The sequence below is a fragment of the Phascolarctos cinereus genome, unplaced genomic scaffold (genome assembly GCF_003287225.1).
Source record: "Phascolarctos cinereus isolate Bilbo 61053 unplaced genomic scaffold, phaCin_HiC Scaffold_4;HRSCAF=312, whole genome shotgun sequence".
In the NCBI taxonomy this organism is placed as follows: domain Eukaryota; kingdom Metazoa; phylum Chordata; class Mammalia; order Diprotodontia; family Phascolarctidae; genus Phascolarctos; species Phascolarctos cinereus.
Window position 1 is genome coordinate 93005023 of NW_027555847.1, and position 18485 is coordinate 93023507.

General features: G+C 50.2%; 2 protein-coding genes across 2 annotated transcripts in view; both read left to right on the forward strand.

The window, feature by feature from the left end:
• NBEAL2 (neurobeachin like 2) overlaps positions 1–3474 on the forward strand; it is a 102023-nt gene extending 98549 nt beyond the window's left edge. The window contains 2 exon segments of the mRNA XM_078152446.1: positions 2416–2551; positions 2646–3474. Coding sequence (XP_078008572.1) covers positions 2416–2551; positions 2646–2747 — 238 coding nt within the window. The 3' untranslated portion in view covers positions 2748–3474.
• A 2951-nt stretch (positions 3475–6425) lies between these two features.
• LOC110216984 (death domain-containing membrane protein NRADD-like) lies at positions 6426–14882 on the forward strand. The gene is made up of 6 exons (XM_020999087.2): positions 6426–7002; positions 9680–9812; positions 10700–10993; positions 13494–13662; positions 13813–13955; positions 14106–14882. Exons 1-6 carry the CDS (start codon positions 6931–6933, stop codon positions 14426–14428), a joined length of 1134 nt encoding a protein of 377 aa, XP_020854746.1. The 5' UTR covers positions 6426–6930; the 3' UTR covers positions 14429–14882.
• Positions 14883–18485: the final 3603 nt, after the last annotated feature.

Sequence of the window (18485 nt, forward strand, 5' to 3'; positions counted from 1 at the left end):
CTTTAGGTAAGCCCCTTCCCCTACCTTGGCCTCAGTTTCCTCCTGTGTAAAATAAGGAGGTTGTACTAGATAATCCCAAAGGTCTCTTCTTGCTACAAAATGTTATCACTGTCCTTGTGGCCTCTACTTATCTCAAGATCCCTGTCCTCCGGAATCATTCCCAGGTCTGCCTTGGGACCAAGTAGAGTTTTCAGACGTTCCATGGATTCCCCACATCCCCACCCATGACTGGGACATCGTCTTCTCCCCGGCACCTTGTCTCTTTATCTTGTAGCTCTAGTCCTTCCACCTGGAGAGGTAATGCACTAAAGAGAGCTCTGCCCTTGGGGTTGGAAAAGTCTGGGTTCAAGTCTGGCCTGTGATGCTGGGCACATCACTTAACTTCTCTGTTCTTTGGGCCAGCGGTGTCAAACTCAAATAGCAATGGATCCCTGTGGCATGCTGCCTTAGAAAAACCATGTTGTCTTTGTTCCTGTTATTGTCATTTGTTTTGTTCACTGTTTTCCAATTACATTTTAATCTGGCTTGGCTGCACTGGGTGTGTTGTGGGTCTGCTCTGTATTTGATACCTCTGCTCTGGGTTAAGTCTTGAAGACCCTAAGGTGCAGAGAAGGTGCACAGACCTGCACTGGTAAAGAGAGCTCCCTGTACTGATACAATCCCAGGCCCAGTTCCTATCCACATTCCCATGGTGGCTTTACTTATTCAAAACACCCATGTGAATAGGAGAAGAGGAGGGATCACTCCATCCCCACTTCATCCATCAGGAAACCCCAGCTCAGGGAAGGTGTAGGCTTGCAGCCAGGTCTTCTAATGCCAAGAATACTCTTCTTTCTGCTTCTTCATCCTGGACTTCTAGGTGTCCTCTTAGCCTGTGGCATTGAGAGACAGGCCCTGCCTCCTTTATCTCAATCCAGTTCTTTCTAGCCTGGGTCCATACTCCAGGTGCATAAGTAGTAGTCACAGGTACTGACAGGAGAGGACTGTGTCAGAGTGAAGGGATGAGGAGTCAATTGCAAATCACACCAGCCAGTTCAAACATAAGGTACACATGCTGGCTGTGTGACCCTGGGGAAGTCACTTCACCTCAGTGGCCCTAGCCAATGCTCCAAGTTACCAAAGAGTTGTTGCTATTCTAAGGAATTATCTGCCCAGATGAAGTCACAGATGGGACCCCTCTCCCCCCCTCCCCCGAAAAAACAAAACAAAACAAAATAAACAAACCACCAACAGTCAAACAAGGATCAAAGATTTTTATCTGAGGATCCATAACATGGTTTAGTGGAAAGGGCCCAGGACTTGGAATCAGATGTCTTGGAGTCAAGTATGAGCTGAATGACCCTGACTGTGACCCAATCCCTTCCCCTTTCTGAGAAGGCTGATTAGTTTTTCGGCTTTCTTCCTCAAAGGGTGGTTGTGCTTGGTAACTTTTAAAGCACCACAGAAGTGGGTATTACGGTAATTACTATCCCAGGGCCTCCCACAACTAGCTGAAGTGAGCAGCTACTTCCTGAGTTCACTTCCCACCCTTGGAGGAAAGTCAGATTCCCAGACCTGGAAATTGTCATTAAGGCCTCTAATCTGACCTCCAGGCCCAGATTCCGTCTGTCTATCTTGACACAGACCAGTTTCCAGGGGGTCCCAGCCCGGGTGACCCTGCCTTTAGACCATGCTCCCCCGGCCTTCTGTTCTCCGAGCTTCTGCTGCCAGAGGTAGCTCTGCATACATCTCCCAGCTGTAGAAAGGGCGCTCTGTTTTCTAACGTCTCCTTCCATCTCTGTCTGTTTTCCTGCAATACACCCAGTGTTAGAGTATATTGGAGCTGGAGGAGACCTCAGAAATATAGATGAGTTCAGTAAGCCTTTTTGTCCCAGCCCTGGCATGTGCTGCGATTATAATAGCCAGCGTTTATATAATTCTTTGAGATCTGCAAATCACTTACATGTCATCTCACTGGATCCTCCCAACAAGCCTATGAAATATGTCCTATTTATTGTTATCCCCCATTTTACACCTGAGGAAACTGAGGCTGAGTGATAGGTTAAGTGACTTGCCCAGGGTCAGACAGCTAGCTAGTGACCGAGGCAGAATTCAAATTCAGTTCTTTCACACTCCAGGGTTAGCTTTATCCACTGGACCACCTAGCCGTGCTGTTTTCTGAGCTCCAGGCCCGGTTCCAACTCGTAGACAATTTGCTCGGTTTTCTCATCTGGAAATTTAGGGTGATAAAATAAACAGACTGCCTCCCTCTCACGGGGTTGTCATCAAATTGTAGTCCCCACGGTAATGTGAGGTTTAGCCGTGTTGCTAGGCTTTGAAAGTGCTCGGGCCATCCCCATCCGCGCCCTCCCTCCTTCCTTCCCCTGCCCACTCCTGGCTCGGATCCCACCTTGCCTTTCTTTTCCCTCTCCTTAGTCTGGTCCCAGCCGTGCCCTCACTGTCCATGAAGGTGCCCATCTACAGCGTGGCCGTGACCAAGGAGAGGAGCCACATTCTCGTGGGGCTGGAGGACGGGAAGCTGATAGTGGTGGGAGCTGGACAGCCCTCGGAGGTGAGGGGAAGAACCCCGACGTGTGTCTGGGGGCGGGGCGGGGCGGGGGAAAGCCTGGAACATGAGCATGACTTTTCCCTTCTGCCCACCCTAGGTGCGTTCAGGGCAGTTTGCCAGGAGACTTTGGAGATCAACGCGGCGGATCTCGCAGGTGTCATCGGGAGAGACGGAATATAACCCACCCGAGGCAAAGTGATTGCCTGGCCGTCCCACCCCTCCTAGTGGTGCCAGCCCCCTAGTCCAGGCGCTCTGGCTCCGCCTCTAGGGTACTCCGGGCCTCTCCTCCTCCTCCAGAATGGGGCAGGAGAACAAATAAATGCACTGGCCCTAGGCCCCCTGAATGGGCAGGCCCCGTGCCCCAGCCCCACCTCGGTGTGGGTAGGATGCCTAGGAGGATAGATGGGGCCCTCGGTCTGGTCACTGGAGACATCCCCTTCTAGGGAGCTGAAAAAACCTCCCTCCTCTTCTCAGCCCCCTTCTCGGGCTAGGAGGTCAGACATGCCTATAAATAGGCATTGGGGATGGGGATTGTTGTTTGCAGGTGTCATGCCCGCCTCTCAGCTCAGGGATTGGTGGGGGCCGGTATCCCTAGGAAAGGCCCACCTCCTAGCAGGTATGGGGGCCAGGCAGCACAGCCTCTCTCTGGCTGGACCAGGGAAACCAGGCTTGTCTGTTTGTGGGTGGGGGTTAGGAAAGGGGAGGTGAGGGGTGTCTCTTCTCCCCTGGGGAACTAGCCCCTGGGCCCTGTCCACATGGCAGCACTTTGCACAGCCCGGGATGGGATGGGTGGGGGGGTGTCCGTGACAGCCTGTCTTCTCCTTCCCAAACCCCCTAGCACAAAGGGGCCAGTGCCCGGTGCCGTGGCCTTAATCCTGTCCCTGTATGTGGCCTTCCCCCAACAATAAACTTGCCCTGTTTTTGTAGCTGCCCGGTCTCCGTGTCTCTCTGCCCTCCAGACTTTGAAACCTGCAAGGAGAGCTTCTCGAAGGTCCAGCAGGCCTTCTCACCTACTCGGAGGGTCACAAGTGCACTCTGGTCCAAGCTCAGCTGAAAGGGTGGGGAATAGAAACCCAGGGAAGGGAGAATGTACTACAGTCAAAACTTACACTCACCCTCCAATCAGTCAACACACTTTTATACTGTGCTAGACAGTGTGGATAGTGTGTGTGTGTGTGTGTGTGTGTGTGTGTGTGTGTGTGTGTGTTTGGAAGGTCAACACTGATAGAACTTTAATCATACCGATAATGTAAGACAGTTACACAATGAAACAAATGTCGATACAGTGATACACACGTCCTGTAATATGTGACACAAAAATACAACCACAGTTACACACCATACAAACACAACCGCCCCACTGTTCTTTGGGTGAGGGAAGGGAAGGGAAGGAGGGGATGCTCCCCTTTGACCACCCTTTGGCCCCTTCATTTTGATGCCCCCAATCTGCCTGCCAAGGGACCCAGAGGTACAGGTAGCACTCCATGTTTGTTTGAGGAGTCCTTTCTGGACTAGGACCGAGTTTGGGGAAAGACACCTAGGTTCTACCTAGTCCTGCCTCATTCTTTCTCTAGCTGCCTAACTTAGGGCAAATTTTCTTCGTCTCCCTGGATTTCTATTCCTTTTACTCTAAAGTAATGGGACTGAACTAGCCCTTCTGCCATTCCCTTAAAACTGGCATTTTACAGGGCCCCCCCCCTTCCACCTTCTGGCCGGCTAAATTCTCTGGCTTTTGAGCACCTTCGGTGATCTTGAAAGGAAGAGCCCTGGGGCTGAATTAGCTCTTCCTCCCACCCCACCCCCTCTCATCTCCTTTCCTGCCTCACCCACCCCAGTAAAAATTTTATGGTCCCCAGAGGCTCCAAAGTGGTCTGCTCCACCTCCCTTCCGCCCCCTGATAGGGGTGTTGGATTCGCCACCCCTCTGAGATGAAAGGTGCTGTGGCCTCTCTCTGGCCCTGCTCTCCGGAGGTGGCCTGCAGCTCCCCTGTCAAAGGCGTCCTCATCTTCCCGGTTGTCTACCACTTCCCTCTCACTCAAGATGTGTGGCAGGGGGGAGGGGGTGGGGGAGGGGGAAGAGAATTAGAAAGTTGGCCCTGGCCCTTATGTGAACTGCTGGGTGGGAAAGGAAGCTAAAATCTGTGGGTCTTTTCAAGGGTGTGTGTATGTCCATCTGTGACCTTGTGAGAGCAGGTAATGTGACTGGAGCCTCAGGTCTGCAGACCAAGAACCGAGGTTCAAATCGTGACTGCAAGTGAGTAACCTGCATGACCTTGCCCAGGTCCCTTCCTTTTCTGGGCCTGTTTTTCTTAAGTAAAACGAGAAGGATGTCCTTAGATGACTTGGGAGGTCTCTTTCTTGATTTCAAATAAATGAATGAGATGAGGCAAACCAGTCATTTGGCACTTTACCCACCTTTGGCTTCATTTCTCTATTAGAGTGTGTTTCTTGTCTCCGGGATGGTGGGGAAGCTCCCAGAGTCAGAGACCAAAGCTTTTTTCTTTATCTGATTTCCTAGCAGAGGGCTGAGGGGTTTGGGGGGAAATGAGTAAAGAATCCCAGGAATACAGGGTGTCTCAAAAGACTTTGGGGGACGCTATTTTGCTTCATGTTTGTATTGCCAAGTTCATGCATGCTTGGCATGTGTGCATAGGTTATGTTCTGGGGTGGTGAACAATGCTGGACTTGAAACCGGGAGGACCGAGTTAGGTTTCCAGCCTTTCTTAGTAACTGGACCTGTAAGTCTGAGTTTCATTTCCCTCATCACAAGGTGGCTGGAAGGCTCAAAGAATGCACTTTGCCAGCTTTAAAGGCGAGTGGGAGACCATGTGTCACAGCCTTCGGGGAGAGGGAATGTTTTGTTTTGCTCTTGCTATATACCCCCTTAAATACCACTCTAAAAATGAATTGAGTCTGGCCGACTAAAAGATGATCAGCCTATAATCACGGCAGGAGGTACGCGGGGGCTCGCTGATACAGGAGCCCTGCCAGGCAGCTTCTCAGGTTCTCAGGTGGGTCTACGAAAAAGGCCTGGGCTTTTCTCGGAGGCTGTAGGTGGACGGAAGAGGGCAAGCCAGGGCAGGTACTGCCAAGTTAGAGCAGTTTGAAGTAAAGGCCCGGCTGCTTCCACGTCTGCGCTGCCTTCAGGGTACCTACCAGTCTGGCTCCCCAAGCGCAGAAAGGCCGCTCCTCCATCCCAGGGCTGCAGGGGAGCTCTCATCTCGTCCAACTCCAGATATCTTGGCGCTCATTTTACCCGGCTGGGGAAATGGGGCAAAGGGGCTCACATAGCCGAGCCAGGGTCCTCGGGCTGCTCCAGAGGCCGACCACAAGCTGCGGCTCACCACAAGACAGGCAGCCTGGCCTTGCTCTCTTTTTTTTTTGCCTTTTAAAGCAACAACTTCCCAAAGGCGCCTCCTAAGTAAGGCAGGACGGGGAGGATGCGCCTCGGTAGGGGGAGCGCCTACTACCCTGATGGAACAGCGGAGCTTTGCAGAGATTTGAAATTTGAAATGAGCCGGGGAGCGGAGCATCTGACCCGGCGTGTGTGCTATGAGTGGTCCGCCCGCTGTCGGCGTGGCTGGCGTGGCCTGTGCAAGGGACGGTGCGGGGGCCCCCAGATCAGGCTGACTGTCTGCTTCTATTGTTTGTGCGCGCGCGTGCCCTGCCCCAGCAGGTCTCTAATTGAGCTAAGATGGGGATGGGGGGGGCCTAGTGCCCCCTCCCTCGGGACCCCCTAGCCCCGCCTCTCCCCGGGCCCCTTTCCCTAGATGCCGCCCCGGACGGGACTGGACGGGACGGGGCGGGGCGGGAGGCAATCCCAGCCCCCACAGAGCGGGGATGGGCGGGAGGTCCGACAGTTCAGAAAGTGGGGGTTGAGGGGGAGGGAGAGGAGGATTCGGCGGCGGGTAGGGGGAGGCAGGAGCAGGAGAACCAGTCGGCGGCGCGGAGGGAGAGGAGTTGGTCCTTTGCTGTCCTAACCCCCCCCTTCCAGTCGCCCCTCAGTTCCTCCAGCCTCTGCTCCGTTTGGGCTCCGGCTTAGACCCCCCAAGAGCACTACCAGACTCCTGTCCTCCCAGGCTCCTGATCCCCAAACCCCGCTCTCACCCCACTTCACCCCCAGGCTCTTCTAACCCACATTACCCCCTCTCTGGCCTCTCCAAGGTCTCACTCAGGCTCCTGCAGCCACCCTCGTACAGGCTTCCCTCCTGCCGCTTCCCTCTCCGACCTCCCTTCGGGTCCTTCTCTAGGGCTTCCCGGCCCCATTCGCTTCGTACCCCTCCCCATTCTGCGCCCGCCCCTGGAGCAGGGCAAGTACTGAGCTTCCTCTAGGTTCCCTCCCTGTGGACCCGGGCAGGGACCTGGGAGCCAGAGCCGAAGAAGATGTCCGGGGACAGGCGGCGGCCGCGCCCTTGGCTCCTGTGGCTGCTCCTGAGGTCGCTGCTTCCGTCCGAGGTGAGGCTCTGTCTGTCCCTTGGTCTCACACCCATCTGCCCCACCCATGGGTGGATGACCTGTCCTAACCCGGGAGAGACACCTGGGAGGGAGGGAGAGAGGCTGAGAGGAGACAACCTCGTCCCACACCCTTTGGGGGTGCTCCTGAAAGGGGCCAGGACCCTTCGGCGGACCGTAGTTCTGACTTAGCCATGGGAAGGGAGTTGTAGTCGCTTATGTCCCTTCCCAGAGGTAACCCGGTTCATCCCTCTGCGTCCAGACAAGGCAGCCACCAACTCAGATGAAGTCTGGGAAGGTACTTCCATTTCCCAGTGGGAGGGGAGACTAGTGGTGGGAACCCCGGGGGGACTGTTGGAAGGGGGCGCTTTATTCTGGAGGGAGGCTTTTGTCCACTGAGTCTGACGCTGGTGGGGAGGAGGAGGAGGGAGCTGGCCCTTGATATTTTGGAAAGGGGCATTTCAGACTCTTGAGGCAGGCAGATGGAAAAGTTGGTAATAGACTATTGGAGTGGGAGGGTCCTTAGGGAAGTTACTAGTTCGATACTCTTTTCAAGGTAAGGAAACAGGCCCACTGAGGGTAAGGAACTTAGCCAAGTTCACACATCAAGTTAATGCTGGCAGCAAAACTAGAAAACAGGGCTCATGGCTTGAAAGCAGATCCCATGTAGATTTAAGAAACAGTCATGAACATAATCTCTAACTCCCGCCCCCCAGCTACCCCTCCTTTCTGGATCAGGAGTTTTCACCATATATACCAAGCAAGCCTCAGCCAGGTTGGGGTGGGCGGGGAAGCCTAGGGCCCAGGAATGTGTGTACACCCAAGTTCTCCCTTCCCCTTCTATTCACAAAGGATGAAAGCCCCCAAGGCAGGGGTGTGGCCTCATGGAAATAATGAGCCATATACTTGGGAAGACAGAGCCGAGGGCCCGGCAGAAAACAGCCATGCACATACAAGCATGCACACACATAGAGGAACATGGAACTGAGAAGACACTTTGAGATCCTGGAAGTAATTTTACAGATGAGGGATCTGAGATGCAAAGAGGGGTAGTTTCCTGCTCCAGCTGCCAGGCAGGGAGCAGAGCTAGCTATGAAACCTAGCTCTCAGTGCGATTGGGATTACCCCACAATGCCTAACCCAGAGAATTCGAATTTTGAGGCTCAGAGCCAGATGGGCAATACAAAGCATTAGGGACCTTAGAAAGTGGAACCGCATTTAGAACTGAGAAGGACCTTAGGTCTAATCTAATAACCTCAATTTACAGTTGAGGATCCTGAGGCCCAGAGAAGGGATGTCTTGCTTAAAGTCAATAGGACAATTAGAAACAGAGCTGGGTTCGGTCCTGCAAGCTCTCCACCCACAAACCTTCTAACTGCATCCCAGACAGGGCTGCATCTTAGGGTCAAGGCGGGGTCACTAGATCTTGAGACATACCACTTTCAAAGGGAACTCTAAAGGGGAAGAAGGAATTGGGGGTGGGGTGCAGGGATTTATGTAGCTGGATTCAGGAAGGTCTTTGTCAGTTGGAGGGTCATTATTGAATCTGGTTGGCAGGGTCCTCCTCTCTAGGCCATCCATTTATTTCATTCCTTTCAGTCCAGACGGCCTAAGATTTCCTTTGGGGAAAAGGGTGTACCCTTCGTCCCCACTTCTGGCATCTCTGGCACTGAGCATCCCTGCCAACCAGGAAATGGCATTTTTATGCCTAGAAGCAGGGTCTCATTGCGGGACCCTCCTCTGAGTTCTCGAAAGAGTCTGCTGTGTGACTCAGGGGAAGGTACCATACCTCTCTGGGCCTCAATATCATCTGATTACACTGATGACTGAGGGTGCCAGGAACAAGACCCCATCTGAGACGTTTCCTATCTACTCAGGGACTTGTTAGGGTAGGAGGAAAGAGTATGGTTTATACCAGAAAAGTCATGGTCCCATCTCCCCTCATATAGGCAAATACTCCCTAGTGTCCAGAGACATAAAAGAAATTGGATTGCAGAAACTGAAAGAAATTATTGGGGATGAAAGGAAATCGTGAACAGGAGATGCAAACTATGCCCCCTCCCCAGCCCATTTTTTTCATCCTCTGTCCAAGCAAAGGTCACTGATGGGGGGGGTGTATTTATGTATTGTTTTCATCCCTATCCCTATTTTTGTGTCTCTTTCTTTGTCCCTTTCACTGTTCCCTTGTCATTCCTCCCATCTTCTCATCCCTCCATCTCCCCCACTTCCCCATTCCTCTCTTTTTCCATCTTCTCTGTCTCCCCATCCCCCTCTCTGTCTTCAGCTGAAGGAGGCTGTCCTAGTTCTCTCTCAGCCTGTCTTTGGAAGGCCCCTCTTGCTGGGTCACAGCGGAAGTCTCCTCAGGTCCCCACCCCCTTCTCTTTCTTCCCTTCTCCTGACTGCAGCTGTTACACATCAGTGTTTCTTTCCCAACGTTCTCCACCACATTCTCCTTGTCTGTGTCTCTGTCCCTCTTCTCAGCACCCTCCCCCACCTAAGGTTCTGGTCCCTGTTCTGCCAGCTCCCATCTTTCCTCCACCTCCATGGGCTGAGCCTGGGGGAGAGGGAGGAGGAAGGAATCAGGAGCCTGGGGGAGTGGGGAGTGGCCAGAGAAGCTGAAATTTGGGGGTTAGGTCCTCCCCAGTTGTTGGTATTCCTCCTTACTGAGTCTGTTTCCCAGGTGTGGGCTGGACAGTTCTGTCCCAGTGGGCTCTTCCCTTGGGGAGATCTGTGCTGCAACACCTGCCCCCCAGACTGGGGGACCTCAGAGCCCTGTGGAGAAGCTGATGTGAAGTGTAAACCATGTCCTTCCAGTAAGTGAGTGAGAATGAAAGTGAGAGAGTGAGAGAGAGAGAGTGTGTGTGTGTGTGTGTGTGTGTGTGTGTGTGTGTGTGTGTGTGTGTGTATGCGTATGCAGGTGTGCTCAAGTTTGGGGCTGGAGGAGATGATCGGGGAGAGGCCTGGCAGGCAGCTGGGACAAGGAGGTGGGAATGGGGAAAGGAAGGAGAGGAGGATATATTTTTTCATATAATTGTCATCAGTCTTCCTGTAGGGTACTTTAAATTTTTCTAAAGCACTTCAGGGGTGGTAGAAAGAACACTGGCTTTTGCCTAGGTTCAGATGCCATCTCTGACACTAGCTGGTTAAGCCTCAACTTCTCTGAGCCTGTTTCCTCATGTAGAAAATGGGGACAATTCTAATTGCCTCAACCTACCTCCCAGGATGAGGAGGAAAATGCTGTATAAACTTTGAAGTGCTGCAGAGACAGACATCTCATGATTATTATCGTGCTTCCTGATCAATGCCAGATCACCTTGCGAAGCTGATAAGCCTACAAATGGTGGGAACCAAGGCCCAAGATCACAGGTGGAGAGAAAGGCAGGAAAGCAGACTAAAACTATGGAATGTAAAAACTGGAAGCTTCTAGAAATGATCCCTTCCAAAGCTTTCATATTACAGAGGAAGAAAAGTGAGGCCCAAACTGAAGTGATTCTTCCAAGTGGTCGTGGCATTTTTAGAGCTAGCAGGGATCTGAGAGATCCCCTAGTCAACTCCCCTAGGAAGAAACAGTCCCAAAGGGGAAATTATTGGCCTAATAGTGAGTTAGTATCAGAGATGATACTCAAACCCAGATTTCCCAGCCTAGGATTATTTCTGTAACACTGCCAGGTCTTACTTTGTTCCCCACTTTCCCCCACAGATGAGACCTTGTCCTCAGAAGGAACTTCTGAGCCCTGCCAGCCATGTTGCAGCTGCCCCATTGGACACTTTCTCAGCAGCACCAATCATTGCCAGCCATGCAAGGCCTGCCCCCCAGGCAGTGAAGCCAAGATTCCTTGTGGGAAGGACACTGACACTGTGTGCCAACCCTGTCCTCCAGACACCTATTCAAAAGAGAGCAGTTTCCAAGAGCCCTGCAAAGCCTGTACCCATTGCAATCAGAGCAAAGTTGTGGTTCTGGCCTGTACTCGACTCTTTGACACACTTTGCATGGGTGAGGTTGGGGAAGGAGAGGAGTCACAGTCATGCCCAAGAAAAACAGGGCTAAAATTTGGGATGCAAAAAGTGAAGGCTTCAAGAGCAGAAGAAAGGCAATCACTGGGGACTGGGTTACTTGGGGGAAGGCTTTCCAAAAGATGGTGGTGCATGAGCCTTAAAAGATAGGGAGGATTTTGGAAAATGGGAGAGAAAGAATGTAGTCATAGGGTCTCAGAATCATGACATGACGACTGGGAAAGGGGGTGGGGAGTAGCAAAAATAGCCAGAGTTCAAAAAAAGCAAATAAACATTTCTTAAGGAGCCTCTTATGTGCAAGGTCCTACCCTGTGATGGGTAGGAAAGTGCTGGAAGTGTGAAGAGCCTGGCCTTCCTTCAGTAGGAAAGGAGACCATATTGAGCAGACCATGAAGACCTTCCCCGAAGAGAGATTAGAGTCCCCAGGGTTCCAAATTTCTGCTCTCCCCTAGGTGGAGGAGTAATGGCCTTCATTGCCAGAGAGGAGTTTACCAAGAGGGAGATGCAAGGGATTGTGATTAGGCATCAACAAGCTGTCCCACGTACGGAAACTGGGCATGAGCACACTGCTGATAGGCCAAGCCATTCTCTTCTCTGGTGCCTTACAAAGGGTGGTCTGTCCAGTCTTCCCTCTCTAGTTCTCTCCCTTCTGTTTCTTCAAGGCTCCCCAGCTTTCCAGGCCAGCTCTTTTAGTGAAAGAGAGAGCTCCTTCCAAGCCCTTAGGTCAGTCACACTCAATAGCAGTACAACAGCCAATGAAACTAAATGGGTTTTAGACTGTATTGAGAAGCACAGTGTCCAGGACTAGGTAAATGATAGTCACAATTGACTCTGCCCTGATAAATCACAGGTGGAGTATCAGTTCCACACTGTCCAAGATGGTAGCAGAAAGGGTTCCTCTGACCTTCTATTCCAAAATTCTATTCCCATCCTCCTGACCTAATGTCCCTTTTGTCACCTGCCCCTCCTCTGCCCCTTTGTCTGTTGCTCTGTTCCTCTTTGAAGTTCCCATCCTTTTGGCCACCTACCTTGTCACTCACCCCTATCTGCCCCATGTTATCTCTAACCTCTATTCTCCATCTCCTTGTCCTAATCATCTCTCTGGCCCCTCTATATTTGTCCCCCATTCAACAATCATTTACCAAGTTCCTCCTATAGAAAGGTCACGTGTAGCCTCCTACATGAGCTTAATCTCCGCCTCCTTCCAAATCCTTTGTATGCACTAACCCCATCCCTCTGATTCCATCCCTGTTTGGTTCTCACCCAACTGCCCTTTTGTTTCTTCCCCTCTGACTCCTAGGACTTTCCCTCCCATTTCTCTATCATTCCATACATCCTTCCTTCTATCTGTATTTAATCTTTTTGACTCTCCACCCTTTCCTCCCCAAATACGGAGGTGAAGATCATAAAACACAGGGATGTAGAGGCAGAGAGGGACCAGGGTAAGAGAAATGAATCTTGGCCCCTAATGCTTCCTCCACTTTCTCCCCAACATCTCATTTCATATGCCTTTATTTCTTGTCCAGGTTATGAGCTAGATACCTCTCTTCCTCCCCAATCCATCTTCCACCACATAACACCCAGGAAAAGGGCCTGTGCCTCCTCTCTCCTCCCTAGTGTCTTAGAATACTGCTTGTACAGAGTAGCTGAAAAGGCAGTGTGGTTGGACTATGTGATCTCTTAATCTTCCAGCTTTAAATCCTAGGATGCCCATGAGTACCCCACTACAGCCAAGGGTGGAGAGATGAAGGAGAGGCCCTAGAGGTTCTAGTTTGGGTCAGAATCCAGGCCTGGAACTCTGGAACTGAGGACTTGGGTGTGGCAGGAACTGCAGTCTGACTCAAATGGGAAAGGAAAGAGGGGCTCAAGTTTGTTTGGGGAGGTGGGTGAGAGGTAGAATGAAGATGGAACTGGGGATATCAAGTCCCCAGAAATCCCAGGCAACCCCAGGAGATAAGGAAGGGAGGCACATGATGAGTACTGGTCATGGGGAAAAGAAGATATCCTGGCCAATGGCTCTGAAGCTTTTTCCCCACCCAAAGTATTCTGTTTCGCTCTGGGGCATCTGAATACCGGTGTGTTGCCCAGTACATCTCATGGGCCTGGGAACACAGGTAGGAGGGGAAGAGTGATGGGATCCAGTCACTGGCTCCTGTCCCCACCTCTCTGTCCCTGTGTCTTATTTCTCTCAGTCATCCCTCTGACCTGTTTTCTGTCCCTTGGTCCACTGCCCTCTCCCCATCATTCTGTTCCCCCTTGGCTATATTCTTCAGCCTCTCTCCCATCCCTCCATTCCTATTACCCTGCACCTGACAACTGACTTCACCTATGCTTCTGGCCTGTACCCACACCTCTGAGGCTTCACCTAGGGAAGTTCCCCATACCTTTGTTCCTTGTTTCTCTGGCACTTGTCATTCAGTCTCCCAGTAGTCTGAACTTATCCACATACCTCTTGCTGTGTGCCTCTGTCCCCTTCTCAGATGAGGAACTGCACATCCTGATCCGTGACGCAGAAGCCAAGGGCGCAGACTCCAATATCTCCTCCACCTTTCCCTTGCCTCCCAGGGATTCTGGTGTGATCATCCCCATCTATTGCTCCCTGCTGGCCGCTGTGGTGGTGGGACTCCTAGGCTATGTTGCTTTCAAAAGGTAGGTGGGGAGCCTAAGTCTCTCTTGGACCCCCTTCCCAAAGCCCAGCACCAAACTCAATGTGTAGGGAGAATCTGGAGGCTGGTGGGTAGAGAGGGTGAGTCCCTGGGCACTTTAAGGCTCATGCTCTTGCAACTACCCACTCAACAGCTGGAGAACCTGTAAACAGAAACAACAGCTGGCAAAGGCTCGGATTGGGGAGCTGGGTGTTGCTGAGGGGGAGAAGCTACACAATGACAGCAGTATCTGCTTAGATACAACAGGATTCCATGAACTCCATGGCTTGGGCAAAGGTGAGACCATCACTCTGCTTGCATGTTTCCCTATAGCTCAGACTGCTCCTCCTGCCACTGACCATCCAGCCCCCATCTCTACCCTCTTTCATCACTGAATCCCACTCCCACGTCTCTTCTCTTGGGTTACCATTACCCTTTCCTCATTAGGGGCCCAGATGGAACCCTGTCAGTGGCGTCTCTATGAGCAACTGCCTAAGAGGCAACAAGAGGAGGTGGAGCAGCTGCTGGGGGCAGACAGCCCACCCAGGGCAGGCTGGCAGGCCTTGGCAAAGCAACTGGGCTATGAAGCTGAGGCTGTGGAAGTGATGGGCCAGGGCGCAGCACCTGCTCACACTCTGCTACGCAACTGGGCCACTGAAGGCGGGGCTGGAGCCACCCTTGAGGTCTTGGAGACATCACTGAAGGCAATAGGCCGAGAAGATGTGGCTAGGGCCCTGTGGAGCCCTGATGAGGGTAATTCCATGGTATGAATCATGGGCCTTGGCTTCGTCAGCCTGGGGCTTTCCCTCCCTTCCTCCATCACCCTGCTTCTCTCAGGGAAACATGGCTGGCTGCTTTGACTTCAGGGTTCATCCCCTCTATACCTCTCATCCAGCCAGGTTCCTAGTATCATAGCTCCACCTGTGAGGAAGGCTCATGAGGCCCCCATAGCCTTTTTCCCTAGCCCCAGAAGGTGGTTCATAACATCCAATGGATAGGAACGGGCTTTGGTCCCCATTTTATTGCCCCACAGTGAAGTTCCTTGAGAACTAGGGGCTGGAGTAATGGAAGACTCTCTTGACCTTCCTGCCAGGATGGGAAGTTTCCATTTCTTTGAAGTAGGAATTAGGTTTAGGTGGAGAGGGCCTCCGAACCCCTACCTCTACACCAATATTTGGTCTCACCATTTACGTTTACAAATAAAAGCATAACATGTCTAACCTCCTTTCAGTTGTCTGGCCTTACTGGGATGGGTCGTTGTTGTTGTTGTTTGTCCTTCATTCTTGAAGAGCACCATGACATCAGGAAAATTATGCCATGACTCTCAAATGAATTGGATTTAAGTGAGGGAGGGCTATGCAAGGTCACCAGCCTCACTTTCTCCTCTAGAGCCATCTGGCTTCAGTGGCAAGATATAGATCAGGATGACCAGAGATGGTCCCCTCTGGGATGGGAAAGAAAGGAGAGGGTGGAAGGAGAAGTGGGGAAAGTGATGTTGGAGAATTGCTAAGAACAGCCATTAGGGATCAGGACATGTTGAGAGAAGACTCTTCCATGACCACTTTCCTTGACCAGTACCATTCTCCTTGTGGGCTTCCTACTAACCTCAACCACACGTCCCCCAAGTTATCAGTCACAGAATCTAATGTCAGAACCAGGAGAGACCTTGTAATTTTTGTTCAGGTGTGTGATTATCAGTGCAGAGAACTCCTAGTAAGAAAACTACCACTGCAGATTACCAGCTACTTTACAGTAGATTTAGAAAAGTCTAGGGGCATCAAGGGATTGGGACCTAATTCAGAGTCAGACACATATAGCCCACAAGAAGCAGGCTTGAGAAGCCAGTTCTATTATTCCATGATGCCATTTGAAGGACTTCTTACAACAGACAATATAACAGCTGCAAGAGACTTGAGACCAATCTAATCCAAGGAGTCTTAACTAGTTTTGTGTCATGATGAAAACTTATGGACCCCTTCTCAAAAAGCATAAAGTAAAATACACAGGATTATAAAGAACAATTGAACTGAAATAGTTATCAAAATGTTTAAAGGTTAAGAATCTTTTATCCTGTCTGACCATTTTACAGAAGAGGAACCTGAAGTCCCGAGAGGGGAAGTGACTTGCCTGGTGTGACACACCAATAGAGAAAGCAGAGACATCTTTCTAGTTCTTCCATGAGCCATCTTCGGACAAATACAATTTTCTGTTCACTACCAGTGAGCATGTTATTCTGTTAGCTGTACTTTCAGGCACTTGCTTGATCCTTTTATCTATCAGTATCTGAGGTCAATTTGTTTTCTAGGGTTAGGCAGAGCTAGCCGGGCTTTTCCTTTCCCATTCCCTCCCCAGACAAGGAGCTAAGGCTGCAGGCAGCAACAGAAGGCTGCCATTTTTGGGGGCTAGATGCTAAGGTCCCATACCTGCCCAGTCAGGCTGGTTGGCTGAGCCTTTTGAGAAATATCTCTGTAGAACTCTGTTCTCCCCACCAACTCAAGGAAGAAGTTAGTTCCCATTTGAGAGTCTCTGACTCCCTGGGGAAGTCCGAGCTGGCCACATCAGAGTCTCTCTTTTTCAATCTGACAAAAAATGGAAGTTGTTTAATTAGATTACATTATGTGGATTGTATTTGATCAAGATGCTCAATAGAATTAATATTAATCATGGATTGACAGAAAACTATAAGCCCATCTGCCATCTATTAGTTTTACTTCATTAAAAAAAAATTTTCCCAAACAAATATATGCCACCTCTCCCTCCTACCTCCTGAGGAAGCCATAAAGATAAAATCTTTGTTACAAATATTGTCAAGCAAGACAAATTCTTTCCCTGATCTTATCTAAATTGAAAACTGAGGGAAAAACTATGTCTCAAACTGCACCCAGAGTCAATCACTTTTTATCATGAGTCTTCTGGAATCATGGTTGGTCATTATGATGATCGGAGATCATACAGGAGATACTCTTTCCATCCTGGCTACTTCCTGCATCAAACCACAACAGCTGTGAGTGAAACACTAAAGAATCTGCTTCAGAGCTTTAGGAATCTGTTGTGCCAGGCTCCAATGGAGTCAGGGGGTTAGGTCCAACCACCTCTGTCCCAGAGTCATTCATAAAGGTACTTGGGTTTCTGAAAGAGAAGGCAGTGGCCAACCAAAGTCCCTCTGGGATGGAGAAGTACTTCAGAAACACATGGCATTTTCTCCCTTCATTAAACCAGAAACGAGAACAGACAAAGGAAAGAAATGTCAAAAATCACCAAGGAGAGGCAGTAAGGTATAGTGGTAGGTGCATTTAACTTCAAGTCAAAGGACTTGGATTTTAGATTTGAAACTGAGCTCTGCCACCCGTTACCCCCCTGCGTGATCTTGAGAAAGTCACTGGACCTCATTTTCCTCACATTAAAAATAAGGTGATGCTAAAGCCATTCTTAGCTCTAATGTTCTATGTTCTAAGGTGTCCTCCACTTACATGACTAAATGATTCCAGTTTAGAAAATCTGAGGAGCTACTTTGCCCTGCCCCCTAGGCCCAGGACCATAGTGATCTAGCCAGTTTACATTCATATTGTGCATTAAAGTTTGCAAAGGAATTTAAATAAATTATCTCATTTGATTCCCACACGTCTATGAGACAGGCACTAGAGGTATTATTATCCTCATTTATATCCTCAAGTTTGAGCCCCAATTAAATTAACTCACTGAATGACTCATGACAACTCCTCTCCCCTCCTGTGCCTCATCTGTAAAATACGAATTAATTCTTGTACTTTTACCTCAAAGGATTGTTATGAGGAAACCACTTTACAAAAACTTAAAATACCTTAATGGAGCCCTATCTTTATTGGTGAGGGGAAGAAATCCCAGTACTAGAACACCTGCACCTCAACCCCTCCTTAAATATGGTGTGCTTTTTGTCTATGTCTTTCCACACATCTCCCAGAAAAGGTTTATCTGAGACTGAGGCTTTCTGTAAAGTGGGAATGAGATCAGACTTGCATTGACCATACCTTCTGGTAGGGCTGAGGTAAAGGACTGCAGAAGCATGAACTATCACTGCCACCCACCTTCTAAGACCCACTCCAGCACTCCACTCTCTCCCTCTTCTAAAACACTACAGAATGTTCTGCCCATCCCCGACATCTGGCATTTACTGCACACCATGTACTATGAGTGATCTTACACATGTGTATATTGTCTCTTTGACTAGATGGATGGTTCCAGGGGTAAAGGATGTTATTTCTTCTACCCTCTATTGATCGAGGCAAACAGGAGATTTTAGACTTAGTGAATGGTTAATAGAAAATAGGCTCTGAAGTCAGACACCCACTTCTCTAGGATTGAGGGTGGGGAGGAAGCTCCTGCCTCCCCTTCACCCCCCCAACTCCAAGTCAGGACCCATCCAGGGCTTTGTGAGTTAACTGCTGCCTAGTAGTTGTCTCCCCCTATTTGGCCAGGAAAAGTGACAGATGCAAAGGTGGGATTGGCCTAATAAGCCCTAAGCCTCTCGTCTCCTCTTCTATAAAATGAAGGGGTGGGGACAGAGTTACAACTATATGAATTTTTAGGTCACTTCCAGGTCTAACATCACATGATTCAGGCCAAGAAGGACTGCCTTAAATGACCCTCATCTTACAGTCTGCTATGGGCTCTTTAATTATACTTAATTTTGCTAATTAGGTGCTAAACAGGCTTAGATTATAGGTATAACCAAGAATGACCAAGATGGAAGGGACTTCAAGTCAGCAACAAGCTCAACCCACACATGAACAGAAATTCCCTCTATAACATCCCTGGTAAGTCACCATCCAACCTCCACTGAAGGAGAAC